At 48.1% G+C, this 21190-nt stretch overlaps 1 protein-coding gene across 1 annotated transcript in view; it reads left to right on the top strand.

The window, feature by feature from the left end:
* Nucleotides 1-21190, top strand: part of LOC146859086 (uncharacterized) — a 209967-nt gene that overhangs the window by 128577 nt on the left and 60200 nt on the right. Inside the window, exon 5 of the mRNA XM_085647142.1 lies at nt 16501-16587. Coding sequence (XP_085503268.1) covers nt 16501-16587 — 87 coding nt within the window. The remainder of the gene's footprint in view (nt 1-16500; nt 16588-21190) is intronic.

Raw genomic sequence — 21190 nt, 5'->3', positions numbered from 1 at the left:
TTCTCAATCCCCGATACACAACTTCGAGGGTACCTCAGAAGCTGCGCTGGAAGATACTCGCCACTTTTCCCAGGTAGCCGGTCCCACGTCTCTCGTCGCCTCCACGGATCTCAGCTCGGCTGTGGATGTGGATCAGGGTCGGAGAAGTATGGAAGTCAAGGCTCTGGTCGGGCTCTGCAGTCGATCCCTCGTAGAACTTCAGCAAAGCAAAGGGTAAGTCTCTTGATGGTGCCTGTTTGCACAGGGTAGCCACTCCTTGGCCACAAGGGAGATTCTTCAGTCTTCTTCTTTCATCGAATGTCGAAGGTCCAGAGTTTCTGTTCAAGTTGCAGGTTCAGGATAATCTAATCTCCTGGGGCCCAGCTACCACTCTTATCCAAATCTGGGGGGCTGGGTTGCCTGCTAGGTCACGCCTTATGGGTGGGACCTGGGAGGGGGTGGTTACAACCCCTTCCCTTTGTCCAGTTTCGCGCCAGGACTGGGGCTGGAGTGCCCCAGCACCGGTTTGAACTGGACAATGCATGGGACACCTTGTGTGCCCCAGGCAGTGTCTCGTTCCTTTCATCCCTCCCTGCCCCAATACACTAAGGCCTGTCTGGGGTGGTGCTCGCACCTCCCAAGGCAGGAAACCTATTGTCCAAGCCTCCCGTGCCGGGATCACTCCCAGCAGCAGGAGGTCAGACTTGTGTCGTGGCAGCAGCATCCATTTTGTGATGCTGGGGCTCTGGTTAACTTTAACCAGGTAAGTAGGTTTCAACATGTCTTCTCCCTCTAGAAGGGAGGGATAATATCCTCATCCCCAGAAATGGGATGGGGGTATTATTCCAAAGTGTTAGACACCTTATACAACATGTTTTGATACAGCCAAACCATAGTTACCATAACCGTTTAAGATTATAAGGCACTTTAAGAGTATATGGTAGGCTATATCATAGAACAGCTATAAGGACATGGTTCCGAAAGCTGCAGACAGGCTCAGCTCATGCTAGAGCACCATCTCACATGTTACCAAGCACTCTGCCTCCAGGATTGTTAAGGCCTGCCATAGGAGTGGCTGATAGGCACACATGTGTCTATATCGAAGATAGGTATAGGAATACTACACCTAAGCAAGGGGTGATTACACGACCTTGCCCCAGCTGAGTGATCAGCCAGTTGTGTCATAATGGAAGGCCAGGCCAGGGGTGGCATAATACATGCTGCAGCCCCTGGTAGGCCTAGGATACACTTATGCCCTGGGTACCTAAGGTACACTGTACAGGGGCCAATAAGGTGACCCTATCCAAATGGGTTATGCACCTAAAGTACATAGTATCAATTTAGAGAGAGAACAGCAGGGCTGTGGGTCTGATTAGCAGGCCCACAGCCACATCTAAGTCGAAAACCAGTAAAGCAAAAGCAAAAAGTGGGGGTGAACATAGAAAGCAGACCCTACTCTCATACACAACCCCCCCCCCCAAATTTAGGGACATTAAACTAACCTTGACCAGTTGAGTCTTCATGTTCTAAGTGGAAATATCTGGAGAGTCCATCTGCATTGGCATGGTCAGTCCCAGGTCTATGTTCCACTGTGAAGTCCATCCCCTGTAGGGAAATGGACCACCTAAGAAGTTTGGGATTTTCACCCTTCATCTGATTTAGCCACAAGAGGGGCTTATGGTCTGTCTGAATCTTGAAGTGAGTGCCAAACAAGTATGGCCTCAGCTTCTTCAGGGCCCAAACCACAGCAAAGGCCTCCCTCTCAATAGCTGCCCAACGTTTCTCTCTAGGGGTCAGCCTTCTACTTATAAAAGCAATGGGCTGGTCTTGACCATCTATATTAAGTTGTGAAAGAACAGCTCCCACACCCAACTCAGATGCATCTGTCTGGACAATGAACTCTTTGGAGTAGTCTGGACTTTTCAGAATAGGTGCACTTTACATGGCCTGCTTCAGGTCATCAAATGCTTTTTGACAGCTTACTGTCCACTGAACTTTCTTTGGCATTTTCTTGGAGGTCAAGTCATTAAGTGGTGTCACAATGGACCCATAGTTCTTAACAAACTTTCTGTAGTACCCAGTCAGGCCCAAGAAAGCTCTGACCTGAGTCTGGGTAGTTGGAGGAGTCCAGTCCTTTATGGTCTGGATCTTGCTCTCCAGTGGTTGAACCTGACCCCCACCAACTAGGTGGCCCAGGTATACAACCTTGCTCTGCCCCATCTGGCACTTAGTGGCCTTGATAGTGAGGCCTGCCTTTTGCAGGGCCTCTAAAACATTCCTCAGGTGGACCAGGTGATCCTCCCAGGTGGAGCTAAAGACAGCAATATCATCAAGATAAGCTGCACAGTAATCATCCAACCCAGTAAGGACTTGATTCACCAACCTTTGGAAAGTGGCAGGTGCATTCTTCAAACCAAAGGGCATTACCACAAATTGATAATGTCCTCCTGGGGTCGAGAAAGCAGTTTTGGCCTTTGCATTCTCAGCTAGTCTGATTTGCCAGTAGCCTGCTGTCAGGTCAAATGTGCTAAAAAACTTAGCAGCTGACAGTCTATCAATGAGCTCATCTGCCCTAGGTATTGGGTGGGCATCTGTCCTAGTGACAGCATTGAGACCTCTGTAATCCACGCAAAACCTCATCTCTCTCTTACCATCTTGGGTGTGAGGTTTTGGCACAAGAACTACAGGACTAGCCCAAGGGCTCTCTGAAGGTTCAATGACTCCCAGCTCCAACATCTTTTGTACCTCAACTTTTATGCAGTCCCTGACATGGTCAGGTTGCCTGTAGATTTTACTCTTCACAGGCAGACTGTCACCAGTGTCCACCTCATGGGTGCACCAGTTTGTCTGACTTGGGGTCAGAGAGAACATATGTCTGTAGGATTGCAGAACTTGCCTGCAGTCCTGTTGCTGATGGACAGTGAGGCTGTCAGAAAAGACCACACCATCAACTGAGCCATTATCAGGGTTCTGAGTCAACAGGTCTGGGAGAGGGTCACTCTCTTCCTCCTGCCCCTCATCTGTAGCCACGAGTAAGCCCATGTCTTCCCTGTCAACATATGCCTTCAATCTGTTGACATGAAGCACCCTGTGGCGGCTTCTGGGAGTCCCAAGGTCCACCAAGTAGGTGACTTCTCCCTTTTTCTCAACAATAGTGTGGGGTCCAGACCATTTGTCTTGGAGTGCTGCTGGGGCCACTGTCTCCAACACCCACACTTTCTGCCCTGGCTGGTAAACAGTCAGCACAGCCTTTTGGTCATGCCAAGCTTTTTGGAGTTCTTGGCTTGCCTCAAGGTTTTTAGAAGCCTTCTTCATATACTCTGCCATCCTGGAGCGGAGACCAAGTACATAATCCACTATATCAAGTTTGGGTTGTCTGAGAGGTCTCTCCCATCCTTCCCTTACTAAACATAGGGGTCCTCTTACAGGATGCCCAAACAAAAGCTCAAAAGGGCTGTAGCCAACCCCCTTTTGTGGGACCTCTCTGTAAGCAAACAGAAGGCAGGGTAAAAGCATGTCCCATCTTCGCCTAAGCTTGTCTGGTAAACCTTTTATCATTCCCTTTAGGGTCTTGTTGAATCTCTCAACAAGCCCATTGCACTGTGGGTGATAGGGTGTGGTGAACTTGTAGTTCACACCACACTCCTTCCACATTGCAGTCAAATATCCTGACATGAAGTTGGCACCTCTGTCAGAAATGACCTCCTTTGGAAAGCCCACTCTGGAGAATACTCCAAGCAGGGCCCTTGCCACAACAGGAGCTGTTGTGGTCCTCAGGGGAATAGCTTCTGGATACCTGGTGGCATGGTCCACTATCACCAGTATAAATCTGTGCCCAGATGCTGTTTGTGGGTCCATTGGTCCTACAATATCTATGCCCACTCTTTCAAAGGGAACCCCACCACAGGTAGTGGTATGAGGGGGCCTTTGTGGTGCCACCTGATTTGCCACTGGCTTGGCAGGTGACACAGGAGCAACAAAACTCCTTGGTATCTTCTGACATATGGGGCCAGTGAAAGTGAGGGACAAGCCTGTCCCAAGTCTTGTTCTGGCCTAATTGTCCTGCAAGGGGAATATCATGGGCCAAGGTAAGAAGGAAGCCTCTGAACTTCAGTGGTATGACCAACCTCCTGGATGCACCAGGCTTGGGGTCTCTAGCCTCTGAATACAGTAGCCCTTCATCCCAATACACTCTATGGGTACCTTGAGCATTCCCTGCACCCTCAACAGCAGCCTGCTGTCTGAGGGGTTCAAGAGAGGGGGAGTCTAATTGTGCCTGCCTCAGATCTGCCCTTGAAGGTCCCCCTGTCCCAAGAAACTCAACCTGATCAGATTCAAGTTCTTCTAGGACAGTTCCTTCAGGGCTCTCAGAATCATCCTCCTGTGAGGGCTGATCCAGTACCTGAGGCAGGAGGGAAGGCACAGCCTTTACCCTACTGCTCTTTCTCTTGGGTTGTGACTGGTCCATAGTTCCAGGATCCAGCACTTGTTCAGTGGTGCACTTTTTGGCCTGTGACCTGGTCACAGCAAGGACATGTGCATCTATCCATAGCATTTCTGCATGGGTCCTATACTCCACTTCAGACCAAACTGAAGTTTCAAGATCATTGCCCAGTAAACACTCCACAGGCAGGTCGGTGTTTAGCCAAAATATCGAGTTTTAAATTTCGACCTACAATAATATCGTGTTTTTAATATCGTAGGTACAGAATATCGAAGTCAAGAATATCGACAGACAGAATGTCTATCCCAAGGTAAGTAATATCGAAGTTAATAATATCGAAGGAATTAATATCGATGTAAGTAATATCGTAAGCAAAAATTTCGATGTCAATAATATCGATATTTATTTAGTGTAATGTAATTTAATATGTATTTTATGTGTATGTTAAAGATTATTGTAATGTATTTTAATACATTTAAAAATAAATGTTTAGAGATTAATAATTATTTTAAATTTAATTTAGCGTTTTAGTATCAGAGCGGGTTGTGGGTTTATAGGGGAATAGGGTGGGAAGTAATTTAATTATAATTAATGAATTAATATGTATTGTTTAATTGGTTTATATGATTAATTAATTGGTAATTTATTAATAATTGGTAATTAATTGATTAATTAATTGTTAATTAATTATTAATTGTAAAATTATTTTATTAATTGGTTAATTATATACATTATAATTAGTTTATTATTAATATTTATTTATTGTTATTGTTAATTAATTAATTGTTAATTAGTAATTAATTGGTGATTTAATTTTTTTAAGTGATTAATTGATAATTAAATTAATTATGTGAATTTTTATGTGTAGTGGGTTGTGGGTTTATAGGGGAATAGGGTGGGAATTAATTTAATTATAATTAATGAATTAATATGTATTGTTTAATTGGTATTTATGATTAATTAATTGGTAATTAATTAATAATTGGTAATTAATTATAAAAATGGATTAATTAATTGTTAATTAATTATTAATTGTAAAATTATTTTATTTGGTTAATTATATACATTATAATTAGTTTATTAATAATATTTATTTATTGTTATAGTTAATTAATTAATTGTTAATTAGTAATTAATTGGTGATTTAATTTTATCAAGTGATTAATTGATAATTAAATTAATTATGTGAATTTTTATGTGTAGTGGGTTGTGGGTTTATAGGAGAATAGGGTGGGATGTAATTAAAATAAAATAAATAATGATATTTTTTATTTATTTGTAATTATTATTAATTAATTGTTATTAGTTAGTTAAATATAGTAAATATAAATAATTTATTATTTAATTTTATTTGTTGTTATTGCTAATTAATGTATTGTTAATTAATAATTAATAGGTGAATATTTGTAATTTCGTAGTAATATGTATTAATTAGTCAATTAATAACTATATTAATTATAAATAATGTATTAATTGTAAATAAGAGATAAATTGATATTTAAATCTTTTGTGTATTTTGTATGTGTAGTGTGTTGTGTGTTAAAGGGGGAATAGTGTGGGATGTAATTTAAATTTATTTATTTAAATATTTATTTTACATAATTGGTATTTAATAATAATATTTTTTTTAAAACATTGTCAACATGCAATTTTTTTATAAGAAATTATTGAATTGGTTATAATGTTCATAGAATCACTATGCTATCTAGTGCTTTCCCAACTGTTTTACTATCTGGAGTGGGAATAGTAATTTTTACCCCTACGCTATCCAGCGCTTTCCCTACTGTTGCACTCTCTGGAGTTGGAATAGTAATTTTTACCCCTACGCTATCCAACGTTTTCCCTACTGTTGCACTCTTTGGAGTTGGAATAGTTATTTTTACCCCTACGCTATCCAACACTTTCCCTACTGTTGCACTGTCTGGAGTGGGAATAGTAATTTTTACCCTTACGCTATCCAACACTTTCCCTACTATTGCACTCTCTGGAGTGGGAATAGTAAATTTTACCCTTACGCTATCCAACACTTTCCCTACTATTGCACTCTCTGGAGTTGGAATAGTAATTTTTACCCCTACGCTATCCAACGTTTTCCCTACTGTTGCAATCTTTGGAGTTGGAATAGTTATTTGTACCCCTACACTATCCAACGTTTTCCCTACTGTTGCACTGTCTGGAGTGGGAATAGTAATTTTTACCCTTACGCTATCCAACACTTTCCCTACTATTGCACTCTCTGGAGTGGGAATAGTAATTTTTACCATTACGCTATCCAACACTTTCCCTACTATTGCACTCTCTGGAGTTGGAATAGTAATTTTTACCCCTACGCTATCCAACGTTTTCCCTACTGTTGCACTCTTTGGAGTTGGAATAGTAATTTTTACCCCTACGCTATCCAATGTTTTCCCTACTGTTGCACTCTCGGGAGTTGGAATAGTTATTTTTACCCCTACGCTATCCAACATTTTCCTTACTGTTGTTTTTGTTGAAGTTGGACTAGTAGTTTTATTGTGTCTGATATTTAATATGTTTTGTAATATTTTAGCTATTGTAATATAAAATTAATAATAAAAATTATTCAAATTAAAAATCTTGATTATTATTTGCTATATGTAATTATTTAATATTTATTAATGTTATTGTTTTATGTGTATAGATGTATTGGTAATTTAAATAAATATTTAATAATTTATATGTTATAGAAATTATTATTAAAAGTAATTATTAAGTAAGTGTATATATTATATATTATATATATATGTTTAATTAAAGTTTTATTTAATTATATATATTTATTATAAATTTTACATATTATAAAATATATTTAATTATGTTTCTTTGATTTATAAGTTTTATTTGGTTTATTTTGCATATATTTTTTAAGTAAAAAAAAACGATATTTTTGAATTACGATATTTTTGACATCGATATTAAATTATCGATATTTTTGTACTTACCATGTTGTAGATAGGATGTCGATATTCTTGACCACGATATTTTTGTTGCGATATTTTTGTAGGTCGAATTTTTGTCTTTCGAAATTATGTCATACAACCAGGAAGGTCTGAACTAACAACAACTTTCTTGAGGCCAGTTACCCCTCCCCAGGAGAAGTTAACAATAGCCACACTATGGGAGGTAGTGGCATTGCTAGCGTTGGTCACTAGGTAATTTTCACCTAGTATGATCTGTCCAGGGTCCATAAAGGCAGGTGTCACCATTGTGACACTAGCCCCAGTGTCCCTGTAGGCCTGAGCCATTCTTTGGTTGATAAAAGGAGTCTGTCTGTACTTGCCCAGGTTACTGGGGCCTACAGTAGAGGACAAAGCTAAGTCCCCATCACAGATCAGAACAGCCTGAGTAGGTATTCTGACTAGGCCAGAATCCTCCTCAGTTCCCAGGGTTAACCCTACTACACCCTTTTGCTGGGAACCACCACTTACAGCTGAACTAGGGGGTACAGTTGCCTTAGGGGCAATGGTGGCTGGGGGCTTATCCTTTTTGGTGCACTCACTAAACCAATGTGAGTTGGACTTACAATATTTGCACCATGGTTTCTTTTGGCCATCTTTCTTTTTATCCTTTTTGGGACCACCCTCCCCCTGAGCCTTTTGGGGGCCTGGTGAAGACTTCTGGTCTTTTTGTTTCTGATCATTACCCTTCTGGTCTGCCTTTTTCTGATCACCGCCCTGGTTCTGGTTTTTCTGCTTAACTCTAGTCCTGACCCATCTATCTGCCTTCTTTCCCAATTCTTGGGGAGAAGTCATATCAGAATCAATCAGGTGTTGATGCAGTAGCTGGTTTTGACAGTTGTTAAGGATTTGTTCTCTCATGATCAAATTATACAATCCTGTATAGTCCTTAACCTTACTTCCCACTAGCCAGCCTTCCAGAGCCTTAGTAGCACAATCTACAAAGTCAGTCCAGTCCTGAGTCTGTGTCTTCTGGGTATCCCTGAACAGCAACCTGTATTGTTCAGTGGTTAGGCCAAACCCATCAATTAGAGCACTCTTCAGGACAGTGTAATTGTCTGCATCCTCATCACTAACTGTGAGGAGCTTGTCTCTACCTTTCTCAGAGAAGGAGAGCCACAAGACAGCTGCCCACTGACTTTGGGGTACCTGCTGTACTTTGCAAGCCCTCTCCAAAGCAGTTATCCATTTGTGGATGTCATCCCCACACTTGTAGGGAGGGACAATCTTGCTCAGGTTTCTATTATCATAGTGCCTGTCTCTATCCTTAGGGATATTGCTGCCACCAGTGGGTTCTAACCCACTTAACTTTTGCTCTCTAGCCAGAGCAAGCTTCTCCTTGGCAAGGGCAAGTTCTTCCCTCTCAATCCTCAGATTAGCTTCCCTCATTCTGGCTTCATGCTCTTTTCTCTGGGGGGAAGTCATTCCCCTGTGAGAAGAGGCATTAGAGATGCTAGAGACATGGGAGTGGATGGATTCCCTTGAAGGGGATCTGTCTCTCCTGTTTCTCTGGTTAAGCCCACTTGGGGGTCTGTATGGGGGGACCCCATGCAAACTCCCATGTAAGCTTAGGTTAGACTGGCTAAGTCTTCCTACTTGGCCCTGGCTGTCTACCTCTTCATCTGAAGTCCCATCTGACTCATCTGTAGTGGGTAGACCCTCCCCTGTACCTGGGGTACCAGCCTGTGAGGCCCTAAGAGCCTCATATTCCTCTAGGATCTGTACTAGCTGAAGGAGGGTAGGGTTTGCACCCTGTTTTAACTTTCTGGAGGTACACAATTGTCTCATCTCCTGAAAAGTTAGGGTATCATATCTAGAGGGGATCTTTCTCAGACCTGCCCCTCCTGAGAGAGAATCTCCTTGATCTCCTCCCAGAGACATGATCTAGTGAGGGTGTGGTGTGTGCACCTACCTACACTAGTTGTTTCTACTAAACCTCTCTAGTAGTCGTAATCAGGGTGTGTTAGTCCCTTCAACGACTAAGTCCAGTAGGACTTAAGTATTATAATCTATGTTATATGTACCTAAACAATATCTGTGTGATCTTTCAATTTAATATCTCAAGATTACAATGGTATTACAACAGCAAGCTCAGATCCCAACCGCTGCTCACCAATGTGAGAAGTTGGCCTGATGTATGATGTCACTAGTTCTAGTGTACACCCTATATCAGTCCAAACAACCCTTATGGTGATTGGTTGTAAAGTCAACCTTATAGACCAGCTATCCTAGTGGTAGCATGAACAAGAGCAGTCTTAGGCTAAACTCTGAATGGCATGTGAAGCCAGCTGTGATACCATATATAATCCCTTGAATACCAAATGAAAGGACACCACACCAGATATATATATAAAATAAAGTGTATTTATTCTAGTCAAACCCTCAGCACTCTTTATGAGATTCGAGGTAAGTACAACACAGTCTTATTCAAGCATACATTAAGTCACACAGGTAAGTAATACAGTTAGGCCCTAGGTGCCACGCAAACCATATACTAAAGAAGTGGTATAAGGACCACTGTCACGGAAATAGAATAGGCCTAGGCCTAGGGAATCGCTGGGGCTACACTACACAACCAACAGTTAGGAAGTGGGAGGCCCACGGGATTCAGGTGCAGAGTGGAAACACTCACGCGTAATGCATATTATCGATAGAAATAGTACAGTTCTGAAATAAGCAGTTTTAGGACACTTCTGGAGCAACTAGGAAGTCGAGACTCGGAAACTAGACCCTAGGATAGTCACTACCCTTGTGAGCACCGAAGTACCCAAGTTACCTAGCCCACAGGCTGCGGGTGCATAGGTGTGAACTTGCGTCGGGTTTCGTCGTGGACTTCTATGGATGCCTGAAGGAAAGTTGCTGACAGGCAGTCAGTGCGGAGTGTCCGGTGGATCCCAAGGCCGGGATCAAGAAGGAAGGGTACCTTCAAGCAGAAGGGACAGAGTCAAGGTCACTAGCCAGTGACCACGTGGAACCAGGAAGGAACCAGGCGATGTCGTGAAGATTGCAGGTGAAGGGTGAAGCTTGTCGCAGCAGCCACGGGTACCAGGAGACGTCGAGGATGACCAGGACCAGGAGGCGAGCTGTCCCACAAAGGTTCTTGCTGTCGGCGGCGTCGAAGTCGAACTAGGACTCACCAAGCCTTGGCAAGCGGAACCCACAAAGAATGGAGGACTTGCTTCTGGTGCAGACCAGGAAGGTATGGGGTGCTTCTCTTTTGCAAGGAAGCGGGAGCCAGTCTGGAGGAGCCAAACCAGCAGTGAAGATTTAAAGGTGTGTCGTCGCAAAGGCCGCTAGCCAACGGGCAAGCAACTGGACAGACGCGGCAAGCAGGAAAATGCAGAAGGGCCCCACGCAGGACTCGTGGAGTGTGGGGGGCTGATCTTCGGTGCAGATGGTGCTTGGGGTTGGGGCTTCTCAATCCCCGGTGCACAACTTCGAGGGTACCTCAGAAGCTGCGCTGGAAGATACTCGCCACTTTTCCCAGGTAGCCGGTCCCACGTCTCTCGTCGCCTCCACGGATCTCAGCTCGGCTGTGGATGTGGATCAGGGTCGGAGAAGTCTGGAAGTCAAGGCTCTGGTCGGGCTCTGCAGTCGATCCCTCGTAGAACTTCAGCAAAGCAAAGGGTAAGTCTCTTGATGGTGCCTGTTTGCACAGGGTAGCCACTCCTTGGCCACAAGGGAGATTCTTCAGTCTTCTTCTTTCGTCGAATGTCGAAGGTCCAGAGTTTCTGTTCAAGTTGCAGGTTCAGGATAATCTAATCTCCTGGGGCCCAGCTACCACTCTTATCCAAATCTGGGGGGCTGGTTTGCCTGCTAGGTCACGCCTTATGGGTGGGACCTGGGAGGGGGTGGTTACACCCCCTTCCCTTTGTCCAGTTTCGCGCCAGGACTGGGACTGGAGTGCCCCAGCACCGGTTTGAACTGGACTATGCATGGGACACCTTGTGTGCCCCAGGCAGTGTCTCGTTTCTTTCATTCCTCCCTGCCCCAATACACTAAGGCCTGTATGGGGTGGTGCTCGCACCTCCCAAGGCAGGAAACCTATTGTCCAAGCCTCCCGTGCCGGGATCACTCCCAGCAGCAGCAGGTCAGACTTGTGTCGTGGCAGCAGCATCCATTTTGTGATGCTGGGGCTCTGGTTAACTTTAACCGGGTAAGTAGGTTTCAACATGTCTTCTCCCTCTAGAAGGGAGGGATAATATCCTCATCCCCAGAAATGGGATGGGGGTATTATTCCAAAGTGTTAGACACCTTACACGACATGTTTTGATACAGCCAAACCATAGTTACCATAAATGTTTAAGATTATAAGGCACTTTAAGAGTATATGGTAGGCTATATCATAGAACAGCTATAAGGACACCATCTCACATGTTACCAAGCACTCTGCCTCCAGGATTGTTAAGGCCTGCCATAGGAGTGGCTGATAGGTACACATGTGTCTATATCTAAGATAGGTATAGGAATACTACACCTAAGCAAGGGGTGAGTACACAACCTTGCCCCAGCTGAGTGATCAGCCAGTTGTGTCATAATGGAAGGCCAGGCCAGGGGTGGCATAATACATGCTGCAGCCCCTGGTAGGCCTAGGATACACCTATGCCCTGGGTACCTAAGGTACACTGTACAGGGGCCAATAAGGTGACCCTATCCAAATGGGTTATGCACCTAAAGTACATAGTATCAATTTAGAGAGAGAACAGCAGGGCTGTGGGTCTGATTAGCAGGCCCACAGCCACATCTAAGTCGAAAACCAGTAAAGCAAAAGCAAAAAAGTGGGGGTGAACATAGAAAGCAGACCTTACTCTCCTACACTGGACCCGCACAGTCAGATCCTCGTGAGTGTGATGCAACCTATTGCTGATTTACCTCCTCATTGCCGATCCAGAGACCAAGGGCGAGGAACACTCTAAACGCGTTTGGAAATATTGGCACATCACTAAGCTTTAACCACGATTTCTGTTTGCCCCGCTGTCTTGCAATAAAGAATGGAGAATAACAGGCCGTGTGTGGCGCCTTCACTCTTGGGAGAGTTTGCATATGGATATATATATATATCTATCACTGAAAAAACCATAGGTTCCAGGGGCGTTATAGGTAGCTGGACTTTTCACTTGTACAAAGCCATTGAAATTCCCCCGTTAGAGTTAGTTCAGCTAACTATAACTCGCGCGCCCGCAATGCACTGCTGATGATGTCACATATTACATCACTCATGACATGGTCAGTGGCATCACTCATGACATCACTGATGACATCTCAAATGACATCACTGATGACATCACTGATTACATCATCCAGTGAATGTGTGTTTTTCTGAAAATTACATATGTTTTATATATGTATATCTCAAGGTCGATGGAAGAATAAATGGGTATATAAGTGTCTAAATGGATGATTTGTTTTTGAAAAATTGATTGTATAACTGACTGATTAAGTGTATCTTAGTGAATACATGGCTTAGTGAGTAATGTTTAAATATGTAAATATCTGTATCAGTCTCTCACTTTGTGTATCAGTGGCTGCATGGGTTGGTGAGTAGCTACATGAGTGTCTATATAGGTTATTAGTTGGGTATTACGTAGTGCATAGGTGCATGAATGAGTGACTCACTGTTTGTATGTGTTGAAGACAGTGTGGTGCCAATCACGATCCTGTAAAAACCGGGTACGAACCGTCGGACGGAGCAAATTCTCCGTCCGACGCGTACCCGGTCGTCAAAATGTACAAACATCGAATTACGATTCGCACGGAAACACCATTTCCGTACGAATCGTACAAAACCCCGACCGACGAAAATAAACATACAAATGCGATCCGGGAAAGCGCCGACGTGACGTCGGGACGCCCGCAGCCTGCCATTCACTAACCAGGAATTACGATTCGCACCGACGTCATCCCTCACGGTGAATATTTTCCGGCTGCCAAAAACTGCCGGGAAATCAGGACGACGCGAACAAGGAGTACCTGTACGCGACGGACAGACATGGACCCGAACCTACGTGTCATCCCGGCCCTCATAGCAGTCGACCTCCTCTACAGGTTCCGATGCAGACGCCGCAGAAGGTCAGAACAACTAAGGGAGGGGGGGAAAGGGGGGAAAGGGGGGGGACAGGACCAGGGGCAGGCCACAAAACCACCACCAATGTCACACAGCACACATGCCCTGGACATACCTGACCCCCATGCCCTGGTCACTACGAGGGGGTGGGGGCGTGTCCAGCAAAGCCAGCGTCTGCCACAAAGGAAGTGCCTGACGACGCGAACCGGCAACACAACTATACAGGTACGTCCCGTACCCACGCCTTAAGAGCGTGGGTACGAGTCGTACCACGCCCACACCTACGTCACCCCAACAATGGCGGGACGGCTGTACCCACGTGGCAAAGGCCTGGGTACGGGTCGCACAAGCATCACATAGCGTGGGGACGGATATGTACGGACCGTACCCCCACCACCGTATGCATGGATCGTACCCCCAACCCCAACAGTGTAAGTACGACCTGTACCCTCACCCGCGTACGTATACGTCCCACCCCAACAGTGTAAGTACGACCCGTACCCTCACCCATGTACGTATGGAGCGTACCCCCACCCCAACAGTGTAAGTACGACCCGTACCCTCACCCGCATACGTATGGAGCGTATCCCCACCCCAACAGTGTAAGTACGACCCGTACCCTCACCCGCGTACGTATGGAGCGTACCCCCCACCCCAACAGTGTAAGTACGACCCGTACCCTCACCCGCGTATGCATGGAGCGTACCCCCAACCCCAACAGTGTAAGTACGACCCGTACCCTCACCCGCGTACATATACGTCCCACCCCAACAGTGTAAGTACGACCTGTACCCTCACCCGCGTACGTATGGAGCGTACCCCCACCCCAACAGTGTAAGTATGACCCGTACCCTCACCCGCGTACGTATGGAGCGTACCCCCACCCCAACAGTGTAAGTACGACCCGTACCCTCACCCGCGTACGTATGGAGCGTACCCCCACCCCAACAGTGTAAGTACGACCCGTACCCTCACCCGCGTATGCATGGAGCGTACCCCAACAGTGTAAGTACGACCCGTACCCTCACCCGCGTACATATGGAGCGTACCCCCCACCCCAACAGTGTAAGTATGACCCGTACCCTCACCCGCGTATGCATGGAGCGTACCCCAACAGTGTAAGTACGACCCGTACCCCCACCTCGTATGCATGGAGCGTACCCCAACAGTGCATGTACGTACCGTACCACCACCCCAACAGTGTAAGTACGACCCGTACCCCACCCGCGTACGTATGGAGCGTACTCCCACCCCAACAGTGTAAGTACGACCCGTACCCCACCCGCGTACGTATGGAGCGTACTCCCACCCCAACAGTGTAAGTACAACCCGTACCCCACCCGCGTACATATGGAGCCTACTCCCACCCCAACAGTGTAAGTACGAACCTTACCCCCATGGAGCGAACCCACACACGTGTATGTACTAAGCGTACATATTGTTAAATAGGAGGGGTGTGTGCCTATCACACCCAGCAGTGCCCAGAGTCAGGAGGGGTGGGTGCAGAGTCCTCCCGCAGTGCCCAGAGGCAGGAGGGGTGTGTGCAGAGTCCTCCCAGCAGTGCCCAGACGCAGGAGGGGTGGGTGCCTTTCACTCCCAGCAGTGCCCAGAGTCAGGAGGGGTGGGTGCAGAGTCCTCCCAGCAGTGCCCAGAGGCAGGAGGGGTGGGTGCAGAGTCCTCCCAGCAGTGCCCAGACGCAGGAGGGGTGGGTGCAGAGTCCTCCCAGCAGTGCCCAGAGGGAGGAGGGGTGTGTGCAGAGTCCTCCCAGCAGTGCCCAGATGCAGGAGGGGTGGGTGCCTATCACTCCCAGCAGTGCCCAGAGTCAGGAGGGGTGAGTGCATAGTCCTCCCAGCAGTGCCCAGAGGCAGGAGGGGTGGGTGCAGAGTCCTCCCAGCAGTGCCCAGACGCAGGAGGGGTGGGTGCAGAGTCCTCCCAGCAGTGCCCAGAGGCAGGAGGGGTGTGTGCAGAGTCCTCCCAGCAGTGCCCAGAGGCAGGAGGGGTGTGTGCAGAGTCCTCCCAGCAGTGCCCAGAGTCAGGAGGGGTGTGTGCAGAGTCCTCCCAGCAGTGCCCAGAGGCAGGAGGGGTGGGTGCCTATCACTCCCAGCAGTGCCAAGAGTCAGGAGGGGTGTGTGCAGAGTCCTCCCAGCAGTGCCCAGAGGCAGGAGGGGTGGGTGCCTATCACTCCCAGCAGTGCCCAGAGTCAGGAGGGGTGGGTGCAGAGTCCTCCCAGCAGTGCCCAGAGTCAGGAGGGGTGTGTGCAGAGTCCTCCCAGCAGTGCCCAGAGGCAGGAAGGTTGTGTGCAGAGTCCTCCCAGCAGTGCCCAGACGCAGGAGGGGTGGGTGCAGAGTCCTCCCAGCAGTGCCCAGAGGCAGGAGGGGTGTGTGCAGAGTCCTCCCAGCAGTGCCCAGAGTCAGGAGGGGTGTGTGCAGAGTCCTCCCAGCAGTGCCCAGAGGCAGGAGGGGTGGGTGCCTATCACTCCCAGCAGTGCCCAGAGTCAGGAGGGGTGGGTGCAGAGTCCTCCCAGCAGTGCCCAGAGGCAGGAGGGGTGTGTGCAGAGTCCTCCCAGCAGTGCCCAGAGGCAGGAGGGGTGTGTGCAGAGTCCTCCCAGCAGTGCCCAGACGCAGGAGGGGTGGGTGCAGAGTCCTCCCATCAGTGCCCAGAGGCAGGAGGGGTGTGTGCAGAGTCCTTCCAGCAGTGCTCAGAGTCAGGAGGGGTGTGTGCAGAGTCCTCCCAGCAGTGCCCAGAGGCAGGAGGGGTGGGTGCCTATCACTCCCAGCAGTGCCCAGAGACAGGAGGGGTGGGTGTGATGTACAGTGTGAGCCTTTATAATTGATTGTGTCTTTGCCCTCATTCCACCTGTGTACTTTCACTGGCACGTACTGCTTTTGCCCTTCCCCAGAGGAGTATGTCCCTATGGCAAAGGTGCAATGCGTTGGCTGCATGACATGCCTTGTTGTAACCAGCTAATTTGTTCTCATATGTGTCTCTGTGACATGTTGCAGGTGTATTGATGTAGTGTCACTTGTTCATCCTCACAGGTAGGCGCCTCTGCCAAGGAGCAGATCTGGTTGACCGCCGTCAGTGCCGGGAGGAGTGCGGATGGTCGGAAGCGGCGTCTGTCCCAGGTGAGGAAACGCTGGCAGGATATCCGGTGCTGGACGCGGAGGATCGCACTGCTGGGAGTGATAGGCACCCACCCCTCCTGTCTCTGGGCACTGCTGGGAGGACTCTGCACACACCCCTCCTATGTCTGGGCACTGCTGGGAGTGATAGGCACCCACCCCTCCTATGTCTGGGCACTGCTGGGAGGACTCTGCACACACCCCTCCTGACTCTGGGCACTGCTGGGAGTGATAGGCACCCACCCCTCCTGTCTCTGGGCACTGCTGGGAGTTATAGGCACCCACCCCTCCTGACTCTGGGCACTGCTGGGAGTGATAGGCACACACCCCTCCTATGTCTGGGCACTGCTGGGAGTGATAGGCGCCCACCCCTCCTGTCTCTGGGCACTGCTGGGAGTGATAGGCACACACCCCTCCTGTCTCTGGGCACTGCTGGGAGGACTCTGCACACACCCCTCCTGCCTCTGGGCACTGCTGGGAGTGATAGGCACCCACCCCTCCTGTCTCTGGGCACTGCTGGGAGGACTCTGCACACACCCCTCCTGACTCTGGGCACTGCTGGGAGGACTCTGCACACACCCCTCCTATGTCTGGGCACTGCTGGGAGTGATAGGCACCCACCCCTCCTATGTCTGGGCACTGCTGGGAGACATCAGGCATTCCCCCCCCCGGGACCCCCCCTACAGTACATAGCATGTGTGTCACACCTGGACACAATGGCAGAAGTCACAGTCACAAAAAAGGGACACAGTCTGTGCTAGAAGCCTCTGCACTCACCTGATACCCTGGTCGCCCATACAGCAGGGGGTACTGTGGGAGGATCACATCCAGCAATGCCAGGTTCTCCTCCAGGGTGAATGGCTGTGACCTCTCCACAGACCTTGACATGGTTCCAGGGAATCAGGAGCAGCAGCAGTGTGGTAGAATCGAAATATGTGCAGGCAAGTGATCCCTCATGGGACCTGGCTATCTTATATCTGCCTTGCTGGCCTGTTTCATGCACAGGAGTACAGAGTGATTGGTCACTCACATTTGCATCCTATGTTTCCTCCAATCCCTTCAAACCTAGCACAGTCAGTGGGTTCTTATTGTGTTTTTTTCTTCAGCATGATGTCAACCCCACAAACACATTGCAACAAAGTAGATTCATTCCAACTGACTTCTGCTGTGCACCTTCCAGAACAAATTCAAACTTAAAACTTGGTCTCCATGACAACCAGCATGCATGTAGGCCATAATACTTGTCCCTCATGTGTCCCCTATGTAAAAATGAGCTTCACACACAGGTACGGTGCGTTCCAGGGCCCTAGGGCACCCCAAATGCATAGCAACGGCCCGTACAGGCGTGTGTACGGGCCGTACCACTATGAGTACGCATACTCAAGAACACCCATAGTGGTACGGCCCGTACACGCGTGCGTACGTTCACTATCACTATGGGTGTCCTCGCGTATGCGTACTCATAGTGGTACGGCCTGTACACGCGTGCGTACGTTCACTATCACTATGGGTGTCCTCGCGTATGCGTACTCGTAGTGGTACGCCCGTACACGCGTGCGTACGTTCACTATCACTATGGGTGTCCTCGCGTATGCGTACTCGTAGTGGTACGGCCCGTACACACGCCTGTACGCTCACTATCACTGGACACCCATAGTGATAGTGAGCGTACAGGCGTGTGTACGGGCCGTACCACTACGAGTATGCATAGGCGAGGACACCCATAGTGATAGTGAACGTACGCACGCGTGTACGGGCCGTACCACTACGAGTACGCATACGCGAGGACACCCATAGTGATAGTGAACGTACGCAGGCGTGTACGGGCCGTACCACTTCGAGTACGCATATGCGAGGACACCCATAGTGATAGTGAACGTACGCACGCGTGTACGGGCCGTACCACTACGAGTACGCATACGCGAGGACACCCATAGTGATAGTGAGCGTACAGGCGTGTGTACGGGCCATAGCACTACGAGTACGCATACGCGAGGACACCCATAGTGATAGTGAACGTACGCACGCGTGTACGGGCGTACCACTACGAGTACGCATACGCGAGGACACCCATAGTGATAGTGAACGTACGCACGCGTGTACGGGCCGTACCACTATGGGTGTTCTTGCGTATGCATACTTACTGACCGTACACATGCCTGTACGCTCACCATCACTATGGGTACACATACGGCAGCACTCCCATAGTGATATGGGAACGTACACAGGCCCTCTTAGCAGCAGTAATGGTTTTCACACATCACAGTGGTGACAGGCAGCACACAGGAAGGAATAGGGCTGACATACTTGTCCATGTATGGACATCAAGGCATTGTCTGGGCAGTACTACATGTGTGGGGCACAGGTGTGACAGGCTGTGATGTGGCACATTACTCCTGAGTCGAGAAGGCACCAGATGTATGATGAGATGTGTACACATGTAATGAGTGACGGTGCAATGTGTGCCAGGCATGCCCTTGACTCCTTTGACATGTGTGCATGTCGTACTGCACACTTGTGATGAGCGTCACTGGCATGGCACGGACACCAACACACGGAAGTGTCCCCTGATGCCTGGTACAGGGGTTACCACACCTGACATGTCACTACCCACGGTGCACGATGTGACTATGTCATGTATGTGTGGGGGGTTCCCATTAGGTTGATGTTGGAGCTCCCTCAAAAGCTGCAGCTGTTGCAGCAACCAACATGTGTCTGTGTGTAGATTGACATTGCACACTGTTCCGCACACCATGCCACATGTGGTGCGTATGTATGCATGGGACACGGAGTAGCGTAACAAGGACATGTCTGCATCCTCTCTATGAATGTGTGGTGAGTCATGACATGTACACCTTCATGGCAAGGTGTGTGGGCTGTCCTAGTGTAATGTCATGTGACCTGTGGCTCTAGTGTTCCGCTACCAGTCTCTGCAATCGACATCCTACTTCTGCTGATGTGTGGATGTATGTCACTCCTGTTTTGCGTCTGGCTGTTCACTTGCACTGGGACACAGCTAATCCCATGCCATGGCATGTGGAGGTTCACAATCTCCGTGTGTAGCTGGGTCTTGGTAGGGGTGTCACCTGGCAGCCATACATGTCCAGGGCATGTGGCACATACCTGACTCCGTATGTAGCATATGTGTATAGACAGATTAACATGTGCTCAGTACAAATTAATTGTTGTTGTGGTGCACTCACTCTTCCTTGTCACTTCCTAATTACTGCAGAGCGCCGCCTCTTCCCCGAGCAATTCCGGACTTGGCTGCCATGCGGGAGAATGACTGTATCCGGTGCTACCGCTTCCCCCAACGGTTGATTCTGGATTTGACGGCGAGACTAGCACAATGAGGAAAATAAAATATCATGAGGCCTATGTGTCCCCGTGTGTTCCCCACCACTCATGTGCACATACATGTAACCTATGTATTTCCCCTCCATGGCCTGTCTATCATGATGCTTATGCTATAACGTGGCCTGCCATAATCCAGTCTCCCATGAGAGAAACGACAAATCTGCTCTGAGGCCTACACGTTTTGCATCATGTTTTCCTGCATTTCCATTATTGTGGCCCAGCCAGAGCCGAAAAGAGGTTTCAGGCCTCAGAACGCTCTGAAAGCTGTAGCTGCGTATCCTTGGCCTTGCACACTTGGGCCTCAGCCAAAGGGGCCCTGTCCGAGACAGTATTGAGCACGGTTATCTGCTTACTCCTACCGAAACCACATTCCTGCCTGGAGAAGGAGGGATAAACATGACCCATCTGCAAAGGAGAAAGCCTAGCCTTTCTGTCTCTTTTTGTGCGATTACAAAGCTCACGTCAGTGGAAAGCCCATAGCCCCCATGTAAGACTTCAGCAGTAAACGAAGAAATAAATGCCACATTGGCCCTTGGTGATGGGCAACCTATGTCACGAATCAGTCCCTGCTCCAGACTTAAGATATCAGATAATACAAGATGTGCTGGTCGCCCTGACACCGAAGGCCTCACTTCCAGACTCTAGACTCCCCGGTTGCATAGCAACCCTTTCACACGTCAGTTACACGTCATGCTCGAGTTGAGCACAAGTAAGGCAAAGTTCCAGTAAAGTTCCAGCTGATCACGCAACCCCCTCCAGGCATCCACCCACCTATGACACTTACCTATTATCATCAAGTGGACGCCCACCTTCACGCCTACTTACACACCCACATGCTCTTATCTCATTCTCTCTTGCTCCGCCTGAAGCACTCTTGCTTGCGTATGTTATTACAAACATATATATACTGTACTCTGTGAAGAGAATATGGAGAATATCTTTTTGAGAATCCTGGTCCTGATCCCTTGTGGTGATGGAACTATTCTCCCTATAACTCGAGTTATTTGAATAAAGCCCTTTTGAACCTGACACCACGGACTCAGCCTCTTGCTTCATGCATGATCATATAGATATATAGAAATTCAGAACGCGTAATATTTTATTTACGACAATAATGGCGCCCGAACAGGGACAAATCTCCTTCCCCATGCGCCGGAGATGAAGGTCCAGTTTTGCCCCCTTCCACAGCCGTGACGGACTTCGAGTGTACACGCCGTGGGTTTTCCCGCCAACTCCCTCAGGCCAACGA

This window comes from Triturus cristatus, chromosome 3_2 (genome assembly GCF_964204655.1).
Source record: "Triturus cristatus chromosome 3_2, aTriCri1.1, whole genome shotgun sequence".
Taxonomy (NCBI): Eukaryota; Metazoa; Chordata; class Amphibia; order Caudata; family Salamandridae; genus Triturus; species Triturus cristatus.
Note: the sequence above shows the minus strand (reverse complement) of the source record. Positions and strands in the feature narration are given on the sequence as shown.